Below are 18652 nucleotides of genomic sequence, written 5' to 3' on the forward strand. Positions count from 1 at the left end.
GTTATGTGGCACCAACGAATCCGCGGTTGAGTCTGGGAAGGAAAGAGATTTAAAGGTGGAAGATGTTGAAGATTTCTGCTCTGTGTGGTTTTCATAGTTTCGTAGTACGTTAAGGGGTTGGAATGGATCTTGGAGGTCATCCAGTCCCAACCCCCTGCCGTGGACAGGGAGACCTCCCACCAGAGCAGGTTGCTCAAGGCTTTGTCCAGCCTGGCTTTGAACACTGCCAGGGTTGGGGCAACCTGTGTCAGTGTCTCACTACCCTCACAGGCAAAATCTTGTTCCAAACAGCTAATCTAAATTTCCCCTCTTTCAATTTCTACCCATTACTCCTTGTTCTATCACTACAGTTCCTAACACAGAGTCCCTCTCCAGCTTCCCTGTAGGCTCTTCAGATACTGGAAGGTTGCTATTAGGTCCCCCCTTCTCTTCGCTGAACAGAGATTGAATGAAGGATGCTGACACAGGCAAATTTCAGCCTAAGGAAGTCATACTAGTGTACTCTCTTTTAATCTAAGCATCTCAGCTGGGGTTTTCTCACTAGCTGAAGTTACACCATTGATTTTACCTGCTAGGAAATTGTCTGTTGGTTTTAAAGGTATAAGGTGATGAGCTTCCTTAGCCTAAGGGCAGCTTTTCTGTACATATTCCTCCCATCCATCTTCCAGAGTGAATTTTGGTGACCTGTCTGCAGCACTCACATTCATTAGTGACCATGTTACTTCCTTTGTTTAGTTTGGTGGAAAAGAGCTTCGAGATGAAGAACAGACTGCAGAAAGCATTAAAAACCAAATGTCTGTGAAAGAATGGGAAAAGGTTTTTGAGATGAGCCAAGATAAGAACCTTTACCATAATCTCTGCACCAGCCTCTTCCCCACTATCCATGGTAAGAATCCAGTTGTTGCCACAGAGAGGGAAGATTTCATTGTGTCAATATTAGTTCCTTTTGCTGTCTGCATAGTGCCATTTTGGGAAAGGCTGAAATACCTGTGCCAAATACCACAAACTCTCCCCTCCAGCACTGGTGCTTCTAGAAAAAGAGAATCTGTTTCCTGAGTACTTGCTGTATTTAGTCATTAAGGCCTGCAAGGTTAGTAGAAGGGTTGGGTTTGCTATCAGTGTTGTTCTACTAAACTCTACAGCTCACAGCTGTATCTATTTTTACATACTTCAAGTTGCATATTTTTTACATATATTTTAGATATTTTTACATACATACATACATTTTATATGGACTTCCTTCAGAATATTGAAGGGTCACAAATATATGCTCTGTGCATGCAGGTGTGTTTGTGTTTGTAGTTGTTTCTGGCTCAGAGAAGACTTACAAGGACATATGTTGGTCATGTCTGAAAAGTTTGATCAGCTGAATTTGATCCATATTCTGAGCCACTGTAACATAAAGGAATTCAGCCACTCTCTGAGTCATTCTTGTCTGAAATTGTATCCAGCACATAAATGCAGTTTTGGTGGATGTTTGGCAAATAGGTAAACTCCCAGTAGATATGCCCAAATGCTCTAAAATTCTGGTGGGGTGAAGGGTTTTTTTTAAATAGGAAAAACGTGGTGTTTTCTTGTGGTTTTCAGTTGAGTGTCTTCTCTGGGGCAGGTAATGATGAAGTGAAACGTGGAGTCCTGCTGATGCTCTTTGGAGGAGTTCCTAAGACCACATCAGAAGGCACTTCACTCCGTGGGGACATCAATGTTTGTGTTGTTGGTGATCCAAGTACAGCCAAGAGTCAGTTTCTAAAGTAAGCATCACATTAAAACTCAGTATTTAAATCTTGCCCAGTGTGACTAGAGCTATAAATGTGCACTGTACATTTTTCTGTGTTGAACAGAGGAAAGGAAGAAGTAAAATATTTAAGAATGTTTTGCAGTGATTGTTTGGATGTGGTTGAATTGTCTGAACAGAGCTGAAGCAAACTCACCAAGCCTTGTGGTGTTAACAGAGAGTGGATTAAGACTTTGTTTTTCTTCTTTAGGTAGTTATGAAAGTACAAATTTCCAAATATTTTCAAAAGACATCGAATATTAATATAAGTGCGATTTATTGCACATCTTAAAATACCAGAGATAGATGAAGCACTGAGTTTTTATTATTATTTTTAGCTCAGTCTAAATTTTAGGTCACAACACTTTGGGCAAATAGACAACAATTAGCCCTGAGAAATAGTTCTGAAATAGATTTGGTTTATGCTGCTGCTTGTAATGTTTTTTTTAATTCCTGCTTTGGAGCACTGGACCCTTGTGCTGATGTTGCCTGGCCCATAAGGAGCTGTGTTAGCTGTGAAGTCAGCAGAAACCTTGTGGGAGGAGGTCTGGATTGGTTTTTCTGCTGGTATAACCACAGGTGGATAACAGACATTGCTGGACTGCAGATAAGGACTAGTTTCCAGGGCTCCCTCAAACACCATTAGAGGTGGGAGGGCCTGCCTAAATCTGAGGCCTGAGAGGTTGAAAGCAGCACTGCACTGCAATTGTCTTGTTTCTGCAGGGTTTCATCTGGCACTTCAAGTTTGTTGCTTGCTGTTCTTTGTCCCCACAGGCACGTGGATGAGTTCAGTCCTCGCGTGGTGTACACCAGTGGCAAAGCCTCCAGTGCTGCTGGTCTGACAGCAGCTGTGGTGAAGGATGAGGAGTCTCATGAATTTGTCATTGAAGCTGGAGCACTGATGCTGGCAGATAATGTGAGTCTGGGAACTGCATCCCTAGAATGGTTTTCATTAATTGTCTTAATGATGCTTTTGTTTCCAAAAGTGCTTGAAGTTGGGTCACTCACAGCTTTTTATTCTCCCTCTGCAGGGGGTTTGTTGCATTGATGAATTTGACAAAATGGATGTGCGGGACCAAGTAGCCATTCATGAAGCCATGGAGCAGCAGACAATATCCATTACTAAAGCAGGAGTAAAGGTAGTTTGCACTAGGCCTCTGTGTAGTCTGGGCAATCACTTGACTGTTACGTGTACTGGTCTAGTGTCACCTGTCAGATCTTCAGGTGAGCTCTGCAGCTGCCTCACTCTGGCAGGACACAGATCACTCACTGCAGTTTTCATGCCACATACCCCAAAAAGATCAGAAATGACAGTGAAAGGGGAAAAGAGATAGTAGTGGACAGGAAACAGAGAATTGGAAAATCCTAACCTTGAAGTAACAGCAGTAAAGGTTGTAGATTTGTGTGTGTTTGTAGAAGTGAGGTGTGTATTTGCACTGCTAAAAACAGGCTGTGGTGAACAGCACATTTAAGGGCTTGTTGCAGTGTTAGAATACTGATTCATCTGACTGTGTCTTGGGGCAGAGACCTGGTTAGAAAGGGCTGGATAGAAGAGCCTGGATGCTTTTGAGGAGTGATTGTTACAATACCTGCACTGAAACTCCATCTAAAAGATGTGATGCTGACCCATGTGAAATGCAGTGAGTTGGTTTAGCAAGTGGTCACAGATCCTGTTTTTAATTTATGTTTTCCCCACTGCCAGGCTACCCTGAATGCCAGGACCTCCATTCTGGCTGCAGCAAACCCAGTTGGTGGGCGCTACGACAGATCCAAGTCACTGAAACAGAACATAAACCTCTCAGCTCCCATCATGTCTCGCTTTGATCTCTTCTTCATCCTTGTGGATGAGTGTAATGAGGTAATTTTAAGGAATTGTACAATTGTAATTGGTGTCAGAAATGATCTCTGGAGGTCTTTAGTCTGACCTCATGCTCAAGGAGATCATTGAGAACAGATGGCCAAGACTGTGGTGAGTTCTGAGTATCTCCAAGGGTGGAGATTCTGCAGTGTCTCTAGGCCCCTGCTGCAGTGTTTGATAACTCTCATGTGCTTAAAAAATAATAACTTACATCTAACCAGAATTTCTCATGGTTCAGTTTGTGTCAGTTGCCTCTTACTAAGAACTGTTTGGCTCCATCATATCTACACTGGCCAACGAGGCAGTTGCTTTCCTTTCAAGCTGAACATACCCAACTCTTTCAGCCTCTCATACATCATGTACTCCTGCCCTCTGACATTTTGGTGGCTCTTTGCAATTTTAGATGAAGCTGATCTCATGGGAGTGTCTTGCTTCTGCTTTTCTGCCTCTGTGTGCACAGCTAAAAGCTGGCAGGACAAATTTGAACATGCTCTGCTGAATGCAAGGACTCTGCCTTTTCATCCCACAGTGATCTGACCTGCAGACTTAACACCATTAGTCACTGTTACAAATGGCTGGTCACTAAGGCTGAGACTGCTACCACCTGTCTGTGTGCCATTTGCCTTGGGAACACATGAGATCCAGAGATTAATGTTGGTTCAGCACTATTTCTCACTGCTGTTCTGCTCAGAGTGATTGTCTAATTGAGAAGGGACTGGTGAGAGAGACAGAGTAGGCTGAAAAGGAAGAAAACAGTTCCCACGCTGCAAAGTGCTGCTTTCTGCCTGTTCTCTGGCTAACTTGTAACCCAGGAGAGTTCCAAGAGGTTATAAATCCTAAAACTGCCTTTTATCCCTACTCTGCTGTGTTTCTTTGTATTAAAAACCTCCAGGACATTCTCCTGGACCTTCTGCCAGGGAGTTTGGCTTCTGGAAAGACTAGCTCTGTCCTGAGGATTGCAAGAGAGGGAGGGGAATGGGAAGGAAGAATATAGCAGTTGTTCTGGTCTCTGGCTGCTGTTGTGATCTGACAGAGCACTCCCATCCCAGGTCACAGATTATGCCATCGCCAGGCGCATTGTGGATCTGCATTCCAGAGTGGAGGAATCTGTTGATCGTGTCTATTCCTTGGATGACATCAGAAGGTATCTGCTGTTTGCAAGGCAGTTTAAACCAAAGGTAACTACTCTCCTGTATGAGTTGTTCTGGCTGAGGAGGTCCAGAGGAACAATCACTTTGCCGTTTGCTTTTGTCTGGTGAATGTGAAGAGTCACTCTGCTGTTTGCTTTTGTCTGGTGAATGTGAAGACACTAAGTGTAGTGTTTCCCTAGGAGAGGAGCCATAAACTCAAATTATTATCTAGAATCAAGGCATACATTGGAGCCATGTACTCTTCTGAACTCCAAAAACCATTCAGCCCAGCTGAGACTGTTTTAATCAGTAGTCTTCTTAGCTGCTTAGGTGGCAGTTGTTAACCTCTGTCTAGAGCAGTTGAGGGGTCATTTCCTAGTCCTCTCATAGCTCAAGGGCAAGGGTATGGCTGCTACAGAGATTTTTGTGTTTTCTTGGCTTACTGCTTAATCAAAGTTTGTCTTTATTTCAAAAGGGTATTGTTCCTTGATATTTCTTTGTGGTAAAATACAGAACGTGGGAAACTGCTCTAAGTACAAAGTTCAGGGATCTCTCCCAACAGCAGCTTGGATGGACTGTGTGTTAGATTCTTCAGATGTTCTTTTAATGTAGTTCTCAAAAGGGAGGAGAGGGTAACCCTCCCTTACAGAGTTTTTAAAACTCACTGTTCAATTCCACGTGGTGAAGAGCTTGTTTTCTGGCTGGATCCATGTATGTGCAGATAGACTTGGGCTAAAAAGTGTGTCCACAAAGCTGTAGTGAATATATATATTGTGTGTGTGTGTGTGTGTGTTTTTGCATGCAGAATGGAGGGTAAATAAACACAGAACAGTCTAATAGGACAGACATGAATTTTGCCCAGAAACAAGTCAGTGGAACAGAAAAATAGAAATTATCAAAAATTTCCTGTAAAATAATTAAATCGTCAGTGTACCTATTTGATATCATTACCATTGGTAAGTGTAATCATTATTGTAATATAATTTAAATATAGTATGATTGACATATTTATGGAGAGTACATGTACAGCTTAGAATATTTCAGAGAAAAGCAGTAGCTAGCACAGAAAAGTCTGGGAACTGCCCACCTAATGCAAGAAGAATAAACTTTATGAGAGTTTGCCACGTTCAAAGTATTATTGTCTTCTCTCACAAAGATATCCAAGGAGTCTGAGGACTTCATAGTGGAGCAGTACAAACGGCTGCGGCAGCGCGACGGCTCTGGCGTGGCCAAGTCCTCCTGGAGGATCACAGTGAGGCAGCTGGAGAGCATGATCCGCCTGTCCGAGGCCATGGCACGCATGCACTGCTGTGATGAGGTACCTTGTTCTTCCTGAAACCTTGTCTAGATGTTTGTGTCCATGTGGGAGAGTTCTGGACTTGCTGTTTGACTGTGATACTGGACATAGTCCTGTGGGTGAGGAGGAGAGCTTGGGTCATGTTGTCATAGTCACTTGTAGTCATACTCTTGTATGCCAGAAACACTGTAAGGTGTGTCTGGTAAAACTGAGATCTGCTGATCAAACTGAGGACCTTCATGGTTTTCCATCAGAGTTGTGTCAACACTCTTGGCCTCTTACCTGTCAAATAGTGCCAGGCATGTTTAGGTTAGACATTAGGAAGAATTTCTCCACAGAAAGAGTGGTTAGACTTTGGAATGTGCTGCCCAGGGAGATGGTGGAGTCACCATTCCTGGAGGTGTGTAAGGAAAAACTGGACATGGCACTTAATGCCATGGTCTAGTTGACGTGGTGGTTTTAGGTCATAGCAAATGAATCATAGAATCAACCAGGTTGGAGGAGACTTCAAAGATCATCACGTCCAACCCTACGAGTCCAACCTATTGGTTGAACTTGATGATCTCAGAGGTCTTTTCCAACCTGATTGATTCTGTGAAATGATGGCAAACAGGAAGAACAATCATCTACTAGTATCAACCAGGGCTGCTGGGAGTGCCCTTCCTGATCTTCCATAGTTTGTAATCTCTCACAGCTCTGTTTCATCTGAAATCTAAAAAGCCAAAGTTCATCAAAGTTTCTGAGCCTCCCCAGGGGTACCTTTGTGTGTGATCTGAGCTCCTCCTCACATCAACCAGTGTTGAAACATGATATATTGTGTTCTGGCTATTAACTGTAGTATGACTACTGCCCATCTAGTTAGTAGCTGCCTTAAAACACAGCAGGCCCTTTGAAATGTTGATTAAGGGGAGTGTGACACATGCAGTGATGGAACCTTGCTCACTGGTTGTGTAAGGAGAACACCTGTTGGGTCCTCTGAAATTAAATTCAGTTTATAAAGAAACACAGATAGCTTTTAGCTTATGGCTCAGCTAGAGATGATTTTTCCAGTCTTTGCTTTTAAGTTCTGGAGGAGAGTCTCATTAATTCCATCCATTTTTTTTTTCACATTGTTTCTGCTCAGACCCATTTCTTTCATGTTTCTTGCTCCACTGATCTTTCTTCCAAATGTTCTTGGCTGAAGTAAAAATTTTATTGACTCCACATGATCGCTAAACCCTGAAAGATTAATCAGGCTGCTTCTTCCCTCCATAACCTTGTGTGAACTCGGAGTACTTGTAGTGGGATAGAATTTAACTTGCAGAGTCTTTGCTGCTCAGGATGAGATGTGTAGAAAAGCCCTTTGTCAGAGTCACATGTGACTTTCTGGAGCTTTTGGGAAACTAGAAGAGCCACTAGGCCTTTTTAGTACATGGTTTTTTTCAAATCTTCCTCAGGTTCACCCAAAACATGTGAAGGAAGCTTTCAGGCTTTTAAATAAGTCCATCATTAGAGTTGAGACTCCTGACATCAATTTAGACCAAGATGATGAACAGCAAATGGAGGATCAAGAGGACCAAGAAGGAGTCAATGGTAAATTACTTGCTGAGAATTTTTCTAAAGGGGAAAGTATTTGCAGCCTTTGCAGCTTACCTTATTTGAGCACATTCTTCTCTTCTGTTTCTCACCTATTTCTCATCTAAATAAGGTCTTGACTCCTGTTCTTAACACTCTTGCTTCTTCAGCCTCCTTGTGTGTCCACTCACCTGGTCAATGCAACACTGTTCAGTGGCTCAGAGTACTAAAGAGCTGAAAGATGTTACAGCTTTAAATGTGTGTCCCAACAGGTGAGGCAGAAGCTCCAGCTGGTGTTAATGGTCTGGTGAATGGGATCAATGGGCACTCTGAGGATGTGAACAAGGATGCTGCCCCCAAAGCTTCTCTGAGACTGGGCTTCTCCGAGTACCGACGGATTGCTAACCTGCTGGTGCTGCACCTCAGGAAAGCAGAGGAAGGTAAGAATTGCTTTATTAAAAAGTCAGCAGGCTCTGACTTCAGGCAGCAATTTTTACTGCATCTCCTGCTGTTCCTCATGGGATTTTCACTCCTGCTGAGACCAAACTTGTCAGGTCAGGTGTGAACCTGTACACGTGGCTGTGCTACATCTGGTGATACAAATATGACTTCTTGGAGTTTCTGTGTCTGTTATGTTAGTCACCTGGTAAGCTGAGGAGCGTGTCAGCAGAGCAAATCCAGGAAAGGATTTGTAGCATACACTGGTTTAACCCAGTTAGAAGAAGTGGCTGCAATGAAAACTGTAGCAAAGAACTTGAATGCATGCCCAGCAACCACAGCCTGCCTTAGCCAAATGGCTGCACTGGTTCTTGGGAAGGTGAAATATTTCAGTTGCAATGAGGCTGCTCCTGTAATGAAATGCAGCAGTTGTCTCATAGCATCTACAAAAGCTACAGTTTTTGGAAGGGTGTGGAGACGACAACATCTGTTCAAAATGATGAGTACATGTAGAAGGTTGACTTCTTTGGCTTTGTGTGGCAGTGATTTTCCTTTGCCCTTACTTAAAGGAAAAGTGTGTGAGTCCTTGCAACTGCTTTTTCTTGAAGCTGAAGTGATTTGTAAACCACTTGGGTGCATAGAACTGAAAGCTTCAATTCTCAATCTAATTACCTCCAATTAAACCGTGCCTCCTGTGCAAAACATGATGCTTTAAGGAACAGAACAAAGCCTGATGTTTCTTAAACATCTTAGAAAACATGTTTCTCTCTTCAGCATTGTAAATGTTAACATACAGATCTTTTTCTCTGGGGGTTTGAATGGTCTCTTACTGCTACTGAGTTAATGCAGATTGTTTTCTTTGCAGAAGAGGATGATTCAGCATTAAAGAGGAGTGAACTTATTAATTGGTATCTAAAGGAAATTGAATCTGAAATAGAATCTGAAGAAGATCTGATAAATAAGAAGAAGATCATAGAGAGAGTCATTCACCGACTGACACATTATGTATGTATGGAGATGTGTGGGTAGGGAAAAGGGGTTTTAACTCAGAGGGCAATGATTCATTTTTAATAGAATACATTCCTAATGGGAGGAATCTGTTTTGTGCTTCCATGTTATTGACTGAGGCAGTATAAATGCCTTCTTTGTGTAACACCTGTTAAATAATCCTGGAGAAAGCACTGCAATAAATTGGAGGTGTGTATAGGTAAAACTTCAAAGCACTGTATTATGTCCCTACAGAAGTGTGGTGTTTTTCTGCATTTTTGTAGTTATCCATTAGGATACAGAAATACAGTACTTTATTCCATGAATAGCCTTAAGCCACAGGGGTACTAGAGCATTTTGGGATAAAAAGTATGAAAATAATAAAATACTTGTCACTTCTAAAGGTGCAAAACCCCTGAATTGGAAAGCACCAGGCAGAAAAGCTCCCAGAAAGAATAGTACAGATATTTACACTGAGTGTAGTTGTTAAGATTAAGAATCTGTTAGAGGGAGTTCACAATTGAAAGGGTTTGGTAATTAATCAATAAGAGGTGCTACCAGTATAGAAAGTACTTTCAAAAAGTACCAACAAAGCTCTGCTCTTGTTCTAATACAGATTTTTGTCTGTTGCAGGACCACATTCTGATAGAACTGTCCCAGTCAGGGCTGAAAGGATCCAGTGAAGCAGAGACTTTTGATGAAGATCCATACCTGGTTGTGAACCCAAACTATCTGCTGGAAGACTGAGGGCTGAGAACTGCTTTGCAGAGTTGACTAGTCACAAGTGGGAAGATGCATTCTGTTCTTGCAGGGGTTGCTGTATAGCTAATGCCTTAAATCCCTCTGGATGTGTGTGCTCAGTAACATGTGATTGCTCCCTTGCACTGAGGGAAGCTTTTAGAGACATGACACACATACATTAGTTTCATTATTCTGAATTTCAGTGCCATCATCTGGTTGCAGAGGAGAATCATCCAATAGCTCATGAGAGGAATTTTGCATTGCTCTTCTGTTGCATTTAATAGACTTTTTATATTATAGGTTTTTACTGTTTTTCTTATTAAGATAAATAAGACTGTTAAATGTCTGGAGATGTCTGGGGGTGGATTTGTTGTCACCCATATGTGGGATTGCTGCTTTTCTAGGCCTGTGCTTTGAGGCTGAAAAAAATAAGTATCTCAGTGTTTAATATCTTGAGAAAGGTTAAGTTTCCTGGATGACAGATGCTGGTTTTTTTAAATTCCAGTAATGGATAATGAGGAACTGATTGCTTCTCTTTCTTTTTAGATGGGCTAGAGGTGTATGTTCCTGTTGAATATGTAAAATAGAAAACTGAACATAGCCAAGCCCAAAGCAAGGCTTTAAGTCAGAAACTCCCATCTTGATGGATGTCTTGACTTGTAAGTGGATTGAAAACTGCCACCAGTTGTGAGGGATTTGTAAGACTATATTTGTAAACCTGTTTGTAGATTTTTCTATAAGAAAACTTTACTTAAATTTCTGATTTTCTCAATTTTTTTTTGCTGTAAACGGAGGTTATTAAATAATCTATTAAGAATTAAAAATAGCTGAATATTTGTCTTGTTAGCTTCATACGAGCACTTAAGAAACATTTGTAATAGCATGAAAGATACCAAAGCTTTATATTGGAATTATGAAGAGTGTGAACTAACTGTTTGTGAAGAAATGGAGGTGGTTTATGAGACAGTCACCTTTTTCCTGTTAGTCTCCCCCAGAGATGTGCCTTGGTCTAACTTAAGCAGATCATTAAAGATAAGTTATATTTAAGGAGTGGAGGGAATCATAAATACTTGTGCCCACAACAGTACCACATCAGTCCAACTGCACTAACTTATCTCCACTGTTTTCTTTCCTAAACTGCATCTTGGCAAATGCTGCATTTCATTAAAATTTGCCACTTGACCTGCAACAATAGTTTTGCTTTTATTCTGTGTTTTTTCTTTACTTTCAGAGTAAGGACAGGAAAATGTTTGTACTTCACCATGTGTTTCTCCCTCCCCTCCTCTCAATCCTTGTTTGATAACAAATGTTCTCCACTTAGGAGAAAGTCTCTTTTTCTGCTTCTCTGTCCCCAGTTCTGTAGTCTGGGAGGGGAGTTCTCAGTTAATTAGTTCTCTACTGAAAAATAAGCAGCAGGTGGTGCTGTAAAGTTACTCTTGAAGCTTTTCAAGGCTTCTTGAAAAAAAACCAAAACAGATCACCTGGGACTCAAACAGGATCAAAGTACACAAATTGCTGTCCCTGTATAGGATTGGCTATTGGAGGAACAGCAAATGTTGTGAGACATTTTCTGCTGTAACTTAATATTGCTTGATGCAGCAATAAGTTGCCCAGCTGGATATTAAGGGAAATGAACTCTGAGATGGATCTGACATTTCAATATAGTTCTATAGAATTTTGTGTTTAGTTGATTTAAACATGTTCTGTATTTAGGCAGCAAATGTTCTCAGCTCTTCAATTTTGCTGTATGTGAGTGTAGAAAAGTGGAGTTACCTTTTCCCTGCAGCAGTTCAGGCAGGTGATCTGTGTGTGCCCAGCCAGCATGTGTTTCCAAGGCTGCAGGAGGGATCACTTTGGAAGACAATCAGATAGTATTCAAATTCCTGGATGTTATTGGGTATGAGGAATCACATTGTTCCAGCTGCCTGAATTCTCATTAATAACCACTTTTCCAACTGGGTGAGATGCCACATCTCAGGTTTCCTTTATGCACCCAAGAATTGGGGCACAAAGGTGACTCTTGCTGCCCTGCACACCCTGAGCTATGGTGACTCCCAGTCCCAGCAGTGCAGGTAGCTCTGCTTTTGTTGTTTTCTGCATCCAGAGCTGTGCTGGGATTCTTCTTAGGCCAAAAAAGGCCAAGAGGAGAGGGAAAGTATTGTGTACTTATTGTATTTTCCTCTGAAATGGAAGCAATATCAGCAAATGTCAATTGATATTGAAGCCTAATAGGGGAACTTGAGCATCTCAGCAAATGTTTCCACATGACCTTTCTCCAACTGATTGTTTGACAGTGTTTTTTGTGTTCATCCATTTGTTCATCTATTGATTGTCCTGATGTGTTATTCTGGCGTCAGCTGGTTCTGGGAACATTTATCTGTGTAACAGATAATTTCAGTTAAATATTACTTCTACTGTAATATAAGTAGAGTGGAATAACTTCCTGAAGCAGGCTCAGAGATGGAGCTGATCTGTAAGACAGTCATCCTCTTTCTGTTAGTCTCTCCCAGCCTTGGGATAGATTGGGAACTTGCTCAGAATTTTATTGGCATTGCTGGGCCTCTACCCAGTGAGTTGGCAAACAGGTTGGGTCTGCAGGACCAAGTGCTACCCAAGGAAGATGAGGGCCCTGCTGTGGCTGAAGCACATGATTATCTGTGCCACCAGGACCTCGTGGCTTCAGAGCTGCCCCAGTACTTCTCCCACCTCCGTGGGATCGGGGTGACACATTACAAAGTGTTCCTGCCATGGACACGTGTTCTTCCAGAGGGGAATGCCAGGAAGCCAGATGAAGCTCAAGTGCAGTGCTACCAGGAGCTGCTCCAGGCCCTGGTTGCTGCAGACCTCAGGCCTGTGGTGGTTCTGCACCACCAGCAGGTCCCTGGGGCTGTGGTCACACAGGCCATGGGGAGGAAAGGCAATGGCTTTGCTGAGCTTTTTGGGGAGTATGCAGAGTTCAGCTTCCATGTGTTTGGGGACCTGGTGGATGTGTGGCTCACCTTCAGTGACCTGCCAGAGCTCCTTCAGAGCCTGCCTTACTCTGACCCCCAGGACAGAGCCCAGGCTGTCGCTGCTGCCCACGAGAGAGCTTACACCATCTACCACGAGAAACACTCCCTGGCAGGTAAGAGTGGGGATAGGGATTGCTGGAATGTGACTCCTTCACAAATATTTCATGATGGGATGAAATGGCAACTGCTACCTGCAGTCTCCATGTCTGGTTTTGTGTACCTACCCACAGTGGAAAGACTAAAAACTGAAATGTGCCCGAACCCATGAAAAAAAGATAAAGGCACAAGGCATCTCCTATGAGATAGTAAGAGTGTGAGGAAATCTGCAGTGTCCTTTGTTTGCCTTTCCTCATTGCAGACACTGGGGGTTTAAAGTAATTAAATCTAAACTCTACCTGTGTTACACAGAGCAAGAGACTTTCACCTCCTCTGTGGTGGATACCTGGGATTTTCCAAGCATCTGTCCTTGGGGCTGCCTTCTTTATGCTTGGAATTTTTCTGTCTCAGACAGACAACTGGTAGAGCTCTCTCAGTCATCATTTGTCTCCCCAAATTTTTAATTAGTTTTTAATTCTTGCATTTGTCAGGAATACTTTGCCATACTGTTCACAGTAGCTGGTGTTAGGCCTTAGAAGTGGCTCAGCTTATCTCCTGTCCCCTAAGTTCCTGTCCCCTCAGCATCTCAGCAGCATTCAGCACAGAATGGACTTCAGAACATAACCACAGTAGAACCACCACAAAGGCATGAAAATTAAAGAGATAACTTAGAGTTATGCAGGGAGTGAAGGGCACCCACTGGACAGCTGTATCCAGATCCACCTTCCTACAAGCAACAATGCTAAGGTGTTAATGAGCATCATGAAAAGAGAAAATTTACTGACAAATGCTCCTTGAACTCTGCCTTTGAATTTCTTTCTTCAGCTCTCCACTGAAGTCACAGTGAGTGTTCTGAAATCAGTTACCTAGAGCACTGTGTGGTGCTCCACAGCTTCAAAAATGTTAAATTGATTTAAAAATAACTGCAGTAAACTGAATTTTTTATATGCTTCTATATTACTAACAGACTGCCTCTTTCTCTCAAGGTGGAAAGATGTCCATTGCTGTAGAAATGGGTGATGTCTTGGGCAGTGCCTTGTCAGAATTGTTTTCAGTTTCTCTTCAGGTAACACCTTAATAGAAATTACTTCAAAAATTGCATGACTTTGATTTGATTTAACTTGATTTTTTACATGTGGGATCAAGTGACTTATTGCAGGTTAAATAAGATTCTAGCAAGTTGACCAATTGACCAGTTTGGTAAATCTTGCTTACTTGATAAATCTGATTATGTGAAGTTTGCTGATTAAAAAAAACTTACTTCAGCATCCTTTCTGGGCTGATTAAGCCCTGATTGAGATAGATGGGAGACATAATTGGCAGTTTTAGCAATATATATACTTAAATGACAAGGTGTCTCCAAAAAAGTGTATCCACTCTCATTTCCTTTGCACGTCTACTTAATGCACCACCAAAGGTACAGATAATTTATCCTAAATAATTGCTATTAAAAAGTCTGCTGATTAAGTTAAAACACAGACTGAGCTGTGTTAAAAGTGGTGTAGTTGCATGGGAATGGCACAATATGAGAACATCATCTCCACAAAGACACTGACATCTTTCCTCAAGGATCAAGTTCTCTGTTCATAGTTGTCTTCACCCAGAGGATGTTGATGTAGGATCCAGCAAACAAATGACAGTGCAGGATTTTTGCTGTATTCACAATCCTTCAACATTTAGTAACAATGAGCAATGCAGGCATGACATTTGAAGGATTTAAGCAAGGTGTGGTTTATAGGGAGAGGAAAGATTATGTTAGACAAGCTGACTAAATTAGAAGAGAACCTTGGACTGAAAAATAAACAAAGCTTATCAGGTTTTTTCCAACTTGATCAGCTGGTTTAGTAAAAGAATGTGATCTGCTCCCTTGGATTCAATGAGTTCTAGTGGGATAACACTTGTAGCTTAATTATAAAGATTTCTGAAGTGACCTTTCCCCAAAGGAGTATTGATAAGGACTATCTGAACCACAGAGTTGCAAAGGTTTCTCTGATTAATCACAGTCTTACTAACTAAGAAACTGTGTAAATAATTAATATTAAATTCATAAAATACTCCTGAAATTTATTTAACTCTTTCAATTTTACTTTGTTTAGAAGAAGACACACAAATCATCTTCCCATGCAGTATCCACTTTGTGTTCTTTATATTGTCCAGGGCTCACATACAGCTGTGTGGCTTTTAACTCCAGCAATGTACCTTCATCAAACCTTTCACAACTTCATGTACTTTTAATATAATAACTGAAAAAACCCACATATTTTCCACCAGGATGATTCTTTTCCTTTTCTTGTTTCCAGAATTCAGTAGACTTCCTGTCTCTCAGCCTTCAGTACCATTGTGGAAATGGAACAGATTTCTACAAGAAACTGAATGAATTCCAGGTAACATTATGCACAGGGTAAAAATGATAGCAGCAAGCAACAGACCATAAATAGAAGCAGAATTTCCTGTTTCTTGATGCATGTCTAACCAGTTCTGATTCTCTGTGAGAGCTCAGATAACAGCTACACTGGGCAGCAGCTGCAGAGTGCTCACTTACTTCTCTGTTGTTATTCTCACTTAAAACCAGGTGTTTGAAAGTGCTGGAGAGGATCTTCTTGGTCAATGCTTATTATTGGTGCATTAATGACTGGGATGGCAGAATTCTTTTGTCTGGGACTGAAAAACCTCCTCTCTCACATCCTAAGTGCTTGATAAGCTGTTAGGCTAATACCTACACACTGAAAGACACTGTTACACTCCAGCATGGGTTCTGTAATGGTGCTACCAAACTTCCCAGCTCCTCAGCAGTACAGGCAGTGCTAGAAATGGTACTGAGAATGAGTTTGTGAAAGGATTGGAGCACATGGCAGCAGCAATGTCAGTGATGCTCTAGGATGGTCCTGATATTAAACCTATGGTAGTGAACTGTATCCTTAAAATCCATAAGAGTCATCCAGCAACTGAGCAGCAGGATAAGGAGCCATGTAATTCATTCTCTTTGGGGTCCCAGCCTGCTGCAGTTACTCTTAAAATCTGGAGTGGGCCATTTGTGGCTGTACATTCCTGTCAAGTGAGCTTTCAAGAAAAGAACATGGTTCCTTGTATCTTTCCATTGCCAAGTCGAACACTGAACATTTCTGGGGTTTATACTTTGATTTGCAGTGGTTGGTTTTTTCAATCAGAGTAAAACAGTGGGTGGTATTTAATGCTTGCTCTGTTTTACTCATTTAACTTTGAAGAACTTTGTCACTGATTTTCAATCTTCTAGGCATTTCCTAGTCCCTATTAAAAGCAAGAAATGCCAAGAGCATGGTTTTACTAACTGTCTGACACTTCTTCTCATACTAGTCTCTGACTTCTGGTTTTGCAGAATGTCTGGAAGGAGGTAGATATCTTGATTTTTAGTCTAAAGTTCCTCAATTGTGCTTCCATGGAAGAGAATCCTTCCATACTAGTGGCTGCCATTGTCACAGGTAAGTGACATTTCAAGGAGACTCTTTTAGCTGAGCTCTGCATGTCAACTTGTAGAGGAAATTCACAATTGTCCAATCCTGACTGCTGCTATTAGATGAAATAGTTTTATAGTTTTCTTTGTAGCCTTCTTGGAAAATTGAGGGTGGGTGGAGAGTGTTGAGGGAGAAGAAGCAGGAAATCTTCCCCAAGGCTCTTTGTAATTTTCAAAAGGGATGTCAAGCCCTGGCACAGCTGCCCAGGGCAGTGGGGCAGTCACCATCCCTGCAGGGATTTAAAGGACATGTGGATGTGAGACTTAGGGACATGAATTAGTGTTGGGTTGGCAGTGCTGGGTTAAGGGTTAGACTCAGTGATCTTAGAGGTCTTTTCCAACCTAATGATTCTGTGAGTCTATGATCATTTTTAACATGAAATTGTGGCTAATAAAACCTCAGTATATTTGATCTGAGCAAAATAGCTATTAGTTATGAAAAGCACCTTGTTTCTCAAGGTGTAACTGTCTGTACAGTGTCATGCTTTCAGTGGCATCTGAGTTGTGACTGAGTCCATCACTTACCACTTGTTTGCTTTCAGCTATTAATGGAGAAGAAACACGTACGATTGGGTATGATGTTAATGAGTTCTTGGACTCCTTATCTCATGTTTCAAGGTACAGTTTTTGTTCCTTAAATCAGATGCTATAATAAAATTGTGTCCTCTAGAAAACTATGTGCAGCAGAGACAAGGCAGATTTAGTGTGGTAAAGTCTGCTGTTAGTTGCTGAAAGGGCTGGGAAGGGATGTCTTCTTGCTGAGCCCAGTCTCTTCTGATTACAGGCAATCCTCTATCCTGCTACTAATCCTATAATGTAATCCTCTTCCACTCTCTCATCCTTGGTTACCCAAATTGCACTTTCAAGCCAATAGTAACAAGTACATTTCCCAAGCCTTCTGCTCTTTTCAAGAGCAAAATAGTTATAAATAAGCAAATCCAAGAGAGGCTTTCTCAGGGGAGAAGCCAATTGGGCCTACTGAAGCATCAGAGATGTCATTGTGCAGGGAGATGCTCAGGATTACATAAACAGGATTAATTAGTTTTAGCTGATCCTGTGGAAACTCATGAGAGTAGTTGTAGCATACAAAATTGCTACACACTGCAAGGATTTTGTTTGCCCCTTTGACCTAGCTGTAATGAATTTGAGAACCTGCCTGCAAAGCAATGATTAGATATCCAGCAGTTAGCTCACTGCACTCCACCTTCACCTGTGAGTGGGTGGCAGCAGGTTGGACTGATCAGATGACTAAGGAGCTATATCCTAAGTGGCTTATGTGAGCTGAATGGGAAGCAAATGATTCTTTCACCCTGCATGTTTGCAAGTTCTGTGGCACTGGCATCCACCTTGGAGATTTTAACTTCTTTCTTATTCTATTTCCAGCAAAACAAATACTCTACACGAGAGCACAAATGCTCTTCTTGCCCCTCGCTCCTCCTACCAAACAGTTTGGGAAATGTTTGCTAAGCAGTCTGAACTGGAGAGGGATTCTTTTCTGCAAGATGTCTTCCCAAGTGGTTTCCTCTGGGGCACATCCACAGGTGCCTTTAACATTGAAGGAGCCTGGGCAGAGGATGGGAAAGGAGAGAGCATCTGGGATCAGTTTGGGCATGCAGGTCACGTCCACATGAACCAAACAGCAGATGTGGCATGTGACAGCTACTATAAAACCAGCTATGATGTTTACCTGCTTAGGGGTCTTCATCCCCAGCTGTACAAATTTTCTGTATCCTGGCCTAGAATTTTTCCTACTGGCACCAATGAGACCATCAACTCCAAAGGTGTTGATTATTACAACCGATTAATTAACCGGTTGCTAGACTCTAACATTGAGCCCATGGTGACTCTCTTCCACTGGGACCTCCCACAAGCCCTGCAGGTCCTTGGTGGCTGGCAGAATGAAAGCATCATAGATGCTTTTGTAAGCTATGCAGACTTCTGCTTTTCCACTTTTGGGGATCGAGTCAAGTTCTGGATTACATTCCATGAGCCTTGGGTTATCAGCTATGCTGGCTATGGCACCGGAGAGCATCCTCCAGGGATCTCTGACCCAGGAGTAGCATCTTACAAGGTAGGGGCACAGGAATAACTAGGATCCTGTAGCTACTCTTGTTGATGCATTTTCCTCTGATGGTTCTGTACTTTAACAATGGTGAAACCTAGTGTGGCCTCTGAGACAACTATTTACTTGTTTATTTATGATACTTGCAAACAATAGGTTATTTAATGGATGCTAGATCTTTCCCTTCCCCCTTCCCCTTTCCCCTTTCCCCTTT

General features: G+C 41.9%; 2 protein-coding genes across 2 annotated transcripts in view; both read left to right on the forward strand.

Moving 5' to 3' along the window:
- Window positions 1-10021, forward strand: part of LOC103801669 (DNA replication licensing factor MCM6-like) — a gene marked incomplete at its 5' end in the record, with an annotated part of 12680 nt that extends 2659 nt beyond the window's left edge. Inside the window, 11 exon segments of the mRNA XM_009074093.1 lie at window positions 632-886; window positions 1610-1751; window positions 2549-2690; window positions 2806-2913; window positions 3477-3632; window positions 4682-4810; window positions 5919-6080; window positions 7496-7631; window positions 7886-8053; window positions 8917-9056; window positions 9672-10021. Of these exon segments, the coding sequence (XP_009072341.1) occupies window positions 632-886; window positions 1610-1751; window positions 2549-2690; window positions 2806-2913; window positions 3477-3632; window positions 4682-4810; window positions 5919-6080; window positions 7496-7631; window positions 7886-8053; window positions 8917-9056; window positions 9672-9785 (1652 nt within the window).
- Window positions 10022-12239: 2218 nt separating this feature from the next.
- Window positions 12240-18447, forward strand: LOC103801670 (lactase-phlorizin hydrolase-like; the record flags this gene model as incomplete). Its single annotated transcript, XM_009074094.1, has 6 exons — window positions 12240-12903; window positions 13873-13952; window positions 15187-15270; window positions 16242-16344; window positions 16919-16994; window positions 17760-18447. Coding segments are annotated over exons 1-6 (1695 nt in total), but the record flags the coding sequence as incomplete, so codon positions are not given.
- Window positions 18448-18652: the final 205 nt, after the last annotated feature.

The sequence above is a fragment of the Acanthisitta chloris genome, unplaced genomic scaffold (genome assembly GCF_000695815.1).
Source record: "Acanthisitta chloris isolate BGI_N310 unplaced genomic scaffold, ASM69581v1 scaffold28244, whole genome shotgun sequence".
NCBI classification, from domain to species: Eukaryota; Metazoa; Chordata; class Aves; order Passeriformes; family Acanthisittidae; genus Acanthisitta; species Acanthisitta chloris.